Below are 10,841 nucleotides of genomic sequence, written 5' to 3' on the forward strand. Positions count from 1 at the left end.
TTTTTTATGTGTAATTTTTATCCCCCCCCCCCCCCCCAATCATTTTCCTCGGGATATAGACTAAAAGGGGACATTTTTGTAGCTGTGTTTCATTTCTCAAAACAGCTACACATTCCTTCTGAACCAGAAAGAAGGACCTTGGAAGAAGGTTTTCAAAGCTAGAGCTTAAAGTTGGGAGTAAAAGTTACACTGAGAACTAAAATGTGATGGAAGGAGGTGTCAGGATGCCAAAGTCCATTCACAGACACACATATGTCTATCCTTGTACTCAGCAAATCATTCTGTACGCTTCTGGCACCAAAACTGCCCTGCTAATTAAATATAAGTTGAATATAAAACTATATTTAGTCACTCAACCTAAACCTGTCTTTATTGTCAGAAACGGTTACTGACTCAAATTAACCACAAAAACTTTTTTTTTTTACTTAGATACAGGCAGGGTTTGAAGGATTTAATGTTATTTATAATTTTAAGCTCACCTTTATATATTTCAGAAATCATCTCAGAAAAAGAGTTGAAATGCTAATTAAAGACAATCTCATGAACCATCAAGGGAGGATGAACTTTTAGAGCCAATTCTTCATTATACCAAAGAAACAGAAACACTGGTAGCAGTTACACAGACAGTGCCACCCAGGCTCACATAATATAATAGGGCTCCCATGCTTTTGTAAAGCTGTTTTCCATTTTCTCCTCCGAGCCAAAATCTAGACTCCGGTGGTAGGACTAAAATGCCTGAGCAGGTAAGACAAACTGTTTTCTTAAAGCCCAAAGAAGTCAAACTCTTCACAAATTCTATATTCTTCCCGACTCCTGGTTGGCTGAGGATTTCTCTTGCAAAGTACATGTGAGTCCATACTCCAGAAAAAAAGATTTTAGTACCCATGATAGACTTCATGGACCTGGCTCAAGCATATTATGCACATGCTCAAATGTTTTCCACTGTTAAGGGTGCAGTATTTTTTATGGAACAGCAAGGTGAGAGAGGAGCGCAGCAGCTTTTAGAAGAAACCACTTGTGAAGAAAACACTGAAATTAACATCCCGTAAGCCACAGAGACTTAAATTTACTCCATTTAGCCCAAGCGTAAAGATTTTTGTTTGACTTTCTGAGATGAGAAGCAAAAATATGACTTTCCTGTCAGGCTCTTCCTTGGGCCCTCTCCTCAGAGGCCAAATAGAACAAAAAAACTACATAGAACACTGTGACTAGTCAAGGAAATGAAGAATGAAGTTATTTGAACAGCCTGTAATTAAGCATTCCAACAGAATTAAATACAGTAATTACTTGCTGTACAAGAATCTGACAGGATTCATGTTTCCACACGAGATAGTGACAAAAAAAAATATTTTACTCATATACAAATATGAATGCAGAAAATTGATCTATATAATTAATGTTCACATGAATACTGTGTTAACTTTAATTGGCTGTTATCACATGTTTTAAAGTGGAAACTTAAGTCAGTTTTTTTCAAGTACCTAATTCAGGATCCATTATATAAAGGATACAAGACAGGAATCTCTGAGCAATTGCTCCTGGTTTTGTACCGATTCACTGTGTGCCTTCGGTCAAGCAACTTAGTCTGGTATTTATTTTAAATGCAGCTCATAAGTTTGGATGCTGTATTTGAATAGCTTAAGCTTGATTTCTCAAAACTAGTAACTATGAATAGTTTCAATTATAGCCAGTCAGAGCATAACATGTTAAGCTAGAAGATCAAAACAGGCAGTCAGCGTGAAGAGAGAAACATTGTGAAATAACCTTAACTTCTAAAGGTCACTAAGACAAAGGAATGAGTGTTCTTCTGCGGCTGAACATTTCAGGTGAGAAAGTAATCTCATTGAAGGTTGTAGGGGTCACAGGCCTTCAATGAACTTCTGAGAATATAATAGTGAATTTAGTATTTTAGGTGCTGGCATTTGCTTCAGGCACTTTGCAGCTGTTCACCCACCAGCTGTTGAACTGCAGGGTGTACCAAGAGAAACCATCACCCCTTCCCTGCTGGGCTGCTGGGAGGTGGGAACGAGCGCAGTTATCACGAGCTGCATTCCCAGAGGAATGTGCATCAGACAAATAGGAGTTTTGGCTGCATCCTCCACCCCCAACCTAAAGAATTAGGTATCACAACGGAGATCATATAAAGTGAGTGGTAGTTGCACGGGGCTTCGCTCAGACATACTTTTCTTAACTGCATCTATATGATCTTTTTCACATGTCCAAAACCTTAAAAAATAGCAATAATAATAGCCCTTTCACATCAACAACTGTGATTTCAGATCGATGACTAGAACAATTTACTGCTCGAGGTATCAAATTTTAAAATTTTTTTGTTTTGTTTTACCTGAATTTGAAATTTTTCCACTGTCAGCTGTTCCTGCATTTCCTGGAGCAACAAACACGTGCTTTACATGGGGGGACTGGGCCAGCTTCCAGGCCAGCGCATGCTCTCTCCCACCGCTGCCAATCACAAGCACCCGATCAGCCATTAGTCTGCATAAAACAGGAACCATTTCCTGGAGCAACAAACACGTGCTTTACATGGGGGGACTGGGCCAGCTTCCAGGCCAGCGCATGCTCTCTCCCTCCGCTGCCAATCACAAGCACCCGATCAGCCATTAGTCTGCATAAAACCGGAACACAGGCAAAACGGCCAGAATTAGCCCCATGAGGTTAGGAAAGCAACAGCTTCACCGAGCATGATTTTAAGTGCTGGGTACAACACAACTCAACGGAGGTGAATGTCACTCTGTCTCAGGCAACAATATTTCTATAAGGGTTTTGTTGGTTTTAAAAAAAGACATACATGAAAATGGATAGGTGACTTATTCAGACGCAACGTAAACTAAATGTCAAAGTCTGAACTGCTCCAGAATACAGAAGTAACCCTCAGGGCAATCCACCCTGGTTTTCCTTTGGTCAGGCTGGCAATTGCTTCAAGTTATACAGAAGTCTGTGATATGGGAAAAACCCTTATGAGAGACTAGGCTCTGATTTCTAGCCTATAGAAATTCCTGGAGAATCCAAGTCTGCAAAGGGTAAAGCCCTCCTGATGGACTAACTGTATGAACACAGTATTACAGTGTGAAGAGCTGAATGGGACCACTCGAGAGTTTGTAGTAGTACTTGAAAGAGCTCTAAATAATTTATAAAAGGACAATGACACAGGGAAATAGGGAAATCGACTTCCAGCTCTGGCTTTCCTTAGGAGAGACCAACCACCAGGCAAACAAGGAAGACTGGGGTCATTAATAAATGAGCTTGCTCTAAGAAGGTACTGCAGGACACCTCCTTCTCTCTCCCATTCCACTGAGTTTTAGAAAACACTTTTACACTCTCTTGGCCTGTGGAAAGCAGGTTTGTGAATAAAGGCTGCAATTTCATCACGATTTTAATCTGCCCAAGACCTTTCCAGCAGTTTGGAAGCAAATGGTCACAAAAATGAAATTAACTCTCTTGGTTTCGCTCTCTCTATGCCATTATCTGTGTATGTACATATAACTTACACATATTGGACTGATGTCAATATTACAATTTTAATTAGAGCAGCTTTGAAATTTGGCCTTTGCTTTTTAAGACATATTTACTTCAATGCATATTGTCTACATTGTAAGTTACTGATGCACCTCACGTCAGAACTGCTACCCCAGCAATGATACCACACAGCTAGCAAGGGAATAGAAGGGATCACTTACAATGAAAAACCACACTGGAATTCAGGAAAAAAAAAAGTACATAATTTATAAAATAAGTACATATATCTTTATGTGAAGTTCACTGAAAAGCAAGGGCTAGCGTCCTAAGCTATTGAAAGAATAAGCCGTTAAGTCACATTAGTCCAACCATATACAAATTACACACACAAACAAGGCTACAGCACTGATTTAAGTAAGAGAAGTCATAGAAGTCAAATGGTCCTTTAAGAAGCTGTTCAGTGGAGCAGAAAGCAAGCAGCTACAAATTGGCAGGTGATCCCAAGCCTGATGACAGCATGCACGACTTGCAAAAAACAACCTAAGAGCTTTAAATTTTAACATATGCAAAATAACAATCTAAACTTATAAAAAATTACTTAAGCCTTTTAAGTAATGAGAATAGACAGAAACAGTTTTGAGCTGAAAAGGGCACAATTTTTTCAGAAGGTTTTGCATGGCCAGCAAAGAGGTGTGATGCATCCCTCTGCTGTACGAATCGCCTCCCTTTCACGGGGAGAAGGACCGCAGCCCCGATAAGAGTTTTAGTCAAAAGGAACAACCAGTTTCTCTGTTGTAATCCTAGCACATGTAACACGCAACCCTTGGTCACTCCCCTTGGCTTTTCCACCAAGCAGCTGGTCACTGACCTGCACTTGCCAATGTGTACACTTGCCTCCCAAGGTGAGCTCAGAGAAAAACCCTTGACACACTTGGTGCAGCTTGAATACACACAGGTGACCGCTCCATTTCCAAGAGCAGTGAAAAGTCAGATCTTGTGTGCGGTCCACTCCTTTGGGGTAGGACAAGAGAGGATGACTAGCACAGATCACATCTTAAGCAAAAGAAAAGGGAAATAAAACCAAAAAACCCCAACAGATTTCTACGGGAAAAGCGAGAAGACACGATAGAAAGCAGCTTTTCAGCCAACTGTTAAGGCACGTCAGCTGCTACAGTTTGGCTTGAATAAAGCTGCTCCAACAGCTCTGACCCTGGTGAAACCCCTCCTTCCCGAGGACCTGGGCGATGCAGGAAACGGCTTCTGCTCTGAGAGCAGACACTATGCGGTGCATCTGGTGAGCCTGATTTTGAAATCAAGTTGACTGCAATAAACTTGAGACGGGAAGAGCCCACATATGTTTTAGAAGGTATTCCTAGGCCATTTGCTAATGTGTTTTAATCCATTCGGGAAGGAATTATCTGTTCACTCTCTGACTGAGTGTTTAGGCAAAACATTCAGTCAAAAAAGACAAAATAAACATGAATAGAAGGATAAAATCCAGAAAATTAACACTGAGTTTTCACTATAAGCTAAACACACTGGATTCAAAATTTAACTGTAGTTTCAGGCTGGCGAGACCAATAGCTTTCTAATCAACGTTTGACAAAAAATACATGATGCAAAGTTTTAATGACGTTTTAATTACAAAACTCCGGGATTACTTACAACCAAAAAAAAAACCCCAAAAAGCATGTTGGGGTAAAAATTATCAGTTACGGTATATATACTTGGGACACCAAGTTATGCTAAACCCTTTTGATATTACAATTCAAGCAAAAAGAAAAGATAAAAGAATAAGAGGCTGGCTACAACAAAGGAATGAATTAGATAAAGACTGTAACCTAAGACAAAAGAATGCAATTATGTTGAATAAACACTTATCATGTAGCAGGCTGCTATCTCCTACATTAAAGTTAAACCAAACAAGCGTCTTTGCAGTGCTGTCCACAACAGTTGCCAGTAAGTAGTAATTTTTAAGGGCAATTTCATCAATAGTAAGTTGAATTATATATGTTACTTAATTTTCTTACAAGTACCTCAGAATGGAGTGCACGGATTTAAACCCAAACTTACTTACTCTATCCTATGTGCTGTCAGTCTGAGGAAAGCAGTACTCAAGGGTTCAGATGAACAAAGAGAAAGAAGATAAGCAGCCTCCAGTTAAAATGCAGCACCCCTATCCCAATATTACCGCCCCACTGACGACAGTGTGCAGCTAGCCAATGAAGAGGAAAGCCCAGCCACTCCGGCTGGGAAGAAGGGAGAGAAACTTGCACACAAATGGTCTAGGAATGCCCAGCAAAAACTTTGCAGAGCAGAAGCAGCACATCCTATTGTTTCTAAACGTGCAAAATAAATTCTGTCCCATCCCAAGTATTTTTCGCACTTATTTACTAATTTACAATCTATTTACTAGTCAGATTGTAAACATTCTCTTTTTATCTACAAAGAGGCTATGCATTTTTGCTATGCATAAAAATGAGGCTATGCATAGTCCAATGCATTTCAACAGCATGAAAGAATAATTGCATGATGCACATTCACCCTCCATTAAGCCTACTGCTTACAAATAGTAGGACAGGCTTGAAGATCCAGTGACGGTGTTGTCAGCTAAAGTAACACAACATGCTGGCAACTCAAGGAATCACTCCCTTTTTGTCCCTGAAGTAAAATATTCTAATACTACTGTCAGCTGAAAAAAAAAATAATATACAGCACAAAGTTTGATATGGGAGCAAGTAAATAGAACAAGCCATGTATCATACATTCAAATACAACGTAACTATTTTATACCAAAACGTGAGTAAAAAACATTTCAGACATTTGTTTAGAAACTCAGTGTTATTCGTGCATCCCACAAGTGGTATCCTAGCAACTTTTATTTAGGGGTGTAGCTTGAGAAGAACTTCTGGTGGCAGTCCCAGTTTAGGAGGCTCAAATCTAGCAGTGGCAGCCTTTGTTTTCACACTGACACAGGAAGATGCCACGTAGGCCCTCTGCTGCCCATCAAGATTTTGTATTAGAAATGAAAATTCCAAGAGTTGACATTTCTTTTTATCTTATCTTGTTACTAATCCAAGAGTCAATTTTTTTTCCCTCTAAAGACCAAAAGCCATTCACAAGGTATGTATTTCTTCTGTGAGGATTATCACACACTCATCTTTTTGGAAGCAATGTGTTAAATTCCCGAAGATTCCAAAACATGGTACATAATTACCTTCAGCAACCATTGTCTGCTATTGAAAAAAAGGAAGAGAAGTTTGTTTAAAAGATGTTTTAAAATAAAGATAAGTGGCATTTCAGGCAAGTGTCTCTTACAAGGTCCTTATATAAAGTAAGAACAGGAAAGCAGAAACAAGCTAACCACTCCGTGTATCCAAGAGGAGAGGACATGAGGATAGAGTGAAGACAAGGCGATTTACAGAGCCTCTGCCTGAGGCTGACAGTAGTAAGTCACGAGGGATGAGCATCAGCCTAGAGACCTTTATCTTCCACGAAATGTAGAGCTCACCAAGAAGCTGGGCAACTCTTCGACTAGGTCAGAGCCTGTGGGGCAGAAAAAATAAAGTGAGGCAGGCAAAACCAACAGTATCTGATAGCTATCCCCATCCTGACTCCTCCACAAGGCACGGGGAGATTTCAGATGCAGGGAGAAGCGAGATTAGGTTACTCAGTTGTTGCCCCTTCCCTATTGCCCCTTATAATTAATGGACAGGAGCCATCAATTCTTTTTTGAGCTTGTGCTGTGCACAGACTTGGTGGTTAAACTCAGCTCCTTGGTTGCATTTATGAAGATAAGAAAATGTAAACACCTTAAGGAATTTCTTCCCAAGTTTCAGTTTCATATCACTAGCGTGTGATGCAAGTTACCTAAATATTTTATCTGAACTAGGTGGAGTCTCTTAATAAGCCATTGTGTTATCACCTCACCCCTAACTAAAGCAGTAAAAAGGTGCAATTAAAATTAGATCCATGCAATATAGCACAAACAGTAAAGGGTATGGCTCACGGCTGCTCACTGCTTCAGGTAAGTGTTTGGGTTTGGTTTTTTTCATTAAGCTCCAATGCTGTTGGTTTTCTCAGTGCTCCTTGATTGAGAGACCCGAGCGGAGTGTGTTTTGCTTTGGTGAACCAAATGCACCAAGTCCTGACAATCCGAGTGACAAAGGTGCCACAGAACAAAGTAGTTTAAAAAGATACCTTTTAGTGTCTTAGTTTCAACGAAATCTGAGCTGAGGGTAGAGTACCAAGAGTAACACATAGGTATATTTAAAATGTGACACTGCGCAGCATCCAAAGTGCTTCAGCCCTTCTCCAAAACATATTGGCTACTCAAGCAGGTTTACACTCTGCCGTGAAAATTTACACATGCATTAATTCTGGTCCCATTCATCTACCTTGTTGTCACTGAAAGAGGGTGTCGTGACCCCAGACACACTTTCTTTCCTCGTATTGGCTCTGGTGATGGCTTTAGCACAGTTAATTCACTGAGATTTCACAAAACTAACCTGAACAAAAAACCCCAAACAATCCAAACCAGAGTTCTGTAAACTCAACTGGCTTGAAATGCAATCAGCCAAGGTTTAGAGACACTAACAGTAAATGGATGGGACAACAGAGCTGAGCAGAGGAATTCAAGGGCAAGACCTGCCTTTCAGGCAGCAACAATCTCCTATATCATTGCACAATTAACATCTAGGCTTAGCTGCAGCCTACTTAAAAGCTGCAATACCTTAGCTTCCCAACACTGGGATTCAGGAAACCCCAAGCAGACATTCAAGTTTCTTTATACAAACGATATGGTGCTTGCCCAGAGCATCTTAACTCCTACCTTTCCTAAAGTTTATCCTACAAAATGGCCCAGCAGTGACAGCACTTAGCCCAAATACAAAGAACCCAAGTCCAGTGTCACCACAAAGGTTCAAACCCACACTCCCCAGTGCCTGGAAAAGAGCTCTTCTCACTTGGCTTTGTACTAGAGGAGAAAGTTCATTCTGCCACTGAAGTCAGGCAGGAGAACAAAAAGAAATGAAGACTCACAGGGAACAGAAAAACACAAAACTGGGAAGACCGAGCAATTCAGCTGCCACCCCATCGAGTATAGTACTAGTTTCTAGCCTAGCAGTCAGGACCTTTTACGTATTTTTTTCATAGACCTGTAATGGGTTAAAAATTTGAAAGAATGGATTGGAGAAGAAGCCAAAACCTAGAATTTCCTCCTCCTAAATCTGACGGCCAGGCTGCTGCTGTACTCCCTCCAGGGAACCTGCCATCATTTCCTGGGCTCCCAAACTCGCCAGCAGACACGACTCATGGTCCTAAACCTCCTCAGACCGAACCCAGCTCTTCTGCTTTCTGAATTAACGCTCTAATCAGCAGACCAAGTCTTAAGAGTCTGCTGCATATTATGAGTGCACCACAGATCTTGGTACACCCAAGGGGAGCTCCAAGCTGGCCTTCTCGATGAACCTCTGCCAACTGCTGGACTCCATTCAAGCTTGGAGATGAACAGGAGGCCGAAATGCGCAGGCTGCAGGTTCACCGACTGGCGTTTCACAGTTGGCTCGCGCTGCCCTTTGCTGGTGGAGCTTCCCATTGGTCCCACCAACTCCTCCACCTCCAGTCTCTCCCTCCCTCTCCCTCCTGTGTGTGCCAAGGGTGTGCAGTCGCTTGGATCAGGTAGCCAATAATGCTGGAAAACTAACACCGGTTACTACAGTAACCAACCCAGTAAAATAAATATATATATGTATCTCTGTATACGCACATATATAAAGGAAACACTTTTCTGCCAGTTTAGTGAGCTAAACTAAGTCACGGGGGGGAGGGGGTGTGTGTGTGTGAAGTGATCACCACAAAGCAGAAGTAGGAAGCCAGAGAGGGTGAAAAGAGCTCAGTTATGCTGCAGCAAACTGCCCATCAGACCGGCTGACCTGGGCATGGCTCCCTCGGGTCATCTTGATTACTGGGAGACCGTAACGCAGTCGGTGGCAAACGCCGCCTCATAATCTACCTCCTCACCCAACTGCTCATTCCTTCCTCTTGCCCCAGCCTGTTTATGGTTGCAGGGCGAGTTGGATCACAGGATGAAATAAGGGTTGGGGAGGGGAAGAGATCCATGTCTCTCTACATTTTTTTCCTACGTGAATCAGTTTCCAGAGGGAATTCACTGTGCCAACTGTGCAGGCAGCTCTGCTGGCGTAACAGACACGGCACCTAAACTGGCAAAATGGCCAAAATGCAATGACAGAACTGCAAGTTCCCACTAAGGCAGAATTAGGCTCATTCTGAAGGAAAACAAATACAAGGAGGCTTTGGAGAACTCTTCATTTCCTCAGGTTTTAGTACCATGAAGAGTTGCTTAAGGAGTTCGGAGGTCTCCAGAATCAGGCAGCAGTTATGTGTTTTACTTGTAGCTTTGGGTTTAAATAAGGCAATTTTGCTCCTATGTTTTATTTAGAACTAATTCCTGTCTCTCGTGTGGCCATATGGTGTAGTGTATCAAACAGCTTTATAAAACAACAAAAACACCCTGAAGTCGAGTCATTATTATCTGTGTTTCACCCCTGCAGCAACCAGAACATAACACTGAAGCCTGAATCAGAGCTGAGAATAAAACATATGTCCTTCATGGCCTAAACTGCAAGGCAGGCTTCTTGCCTCCTGGTGTGATCCTCCAAATGGCTGAATTGTATGTTTCCTAGGCAAAATGTTAACTCCAAGTTTCACTACTAAAAATAAACGGACCTTAAAAGTTTTATCACCCTCCCCAAAGTATTAAATTTCAATCTGTCAAAGTTCTATGTAGGAAGCTGGAAGCGCTCCACGTCTTTCACCATCAAAGCTACAGCAGAAGCTACTAGGTGAGAACCAGAATGTACGAGGGGGATAAATGCCCTTTCTGTGTTACTATTCAGCTAGACACACAACACGGCAAAGTAAGTATTAACTCTGCTCTCATTAATTTCAAGTATCTATTGGACATATGGAAAAAAAGGGCAATGTTAAAGTTTGCAAGCCCCCAATTTTGCAAACAGCGGGGAAAGAATCAAAGCGAGTCAAAGTCCAACACAAGAGAGGTTAGAAGTTTAATATTTACTTTAAAGCAAATATTTCACCAGTTTTTCAAAGCCAAACCGAGCAGAGAAAAAAATGGTAGACATAAAAGCCATGTGCGTTTTAAAATACTTTAAAGTGCAGGGCATTCAAAACCGTTTCAGATCAAGCTCCCCAGCAGTAAATCTGAGCAGGAGACAGGCAGTTAAAATATACACATACATATATAAAAATACATACATACATAAAAATACATATGAACAACCCGTTAGCAACCGGATCGCCACCCGCCCTTCCCCGCCACAGATGCG

General features: G+C 41.4%; 1 protein-coding gene across 1 annotated transcript in view; it reads right to left on the reverse strand.

Moving 5' to 3' along the window:
* GART (phosphoribosylglycinamide formyltransferase, phosphoribosylglycinamide synthetase, phosphoribosylaminoimidazole synthetase) overlaps nucleotides 1-5,583 on the reverse strand; it is a 34,722-nt gene extending 29,139 nt beyond the window's left edge. Inside the window, exons 1-2 of the mRNA XM_010131507.1 lie at nucleotides 5,552-5,583; nucleotides 2,345-2,493 (exon numbers count right to left, since the gene is read on the reverse strand). Coding sequence (XP_010129809.1) covers nucleotides 2,345-2,489 — 145 coding nt within the window. The 5' untranslated portion in view covers nucleotides 2,490-2,493; nucleotides 5,552-5,583. The remainder of the gene's footprint in view (nucleotides 1-2,344; nucleotides 2,494-5,551) is intronic.
* Between the last annotated feature and the right edge of the window lie 5,258 nt (nucleotides 5,584-10,841).

The sequence above is a fragment of the Buceros rhinoceros genome, unplaced genomic scaffold, assembly GCF_000710305.1.
Source record: "Buceros rhinoceros silvestris isolate BGI_N320 unplaced genomic scaffold, ASM71030v1 scaffold11302, whole genome shotgun sequence".
Lineage (NCBI taxonomy): Eukaryota > Metazoa > Chordata > Aves > Bucerotiformes > Bucerotidae > Buceros > Buceros rhinoceros.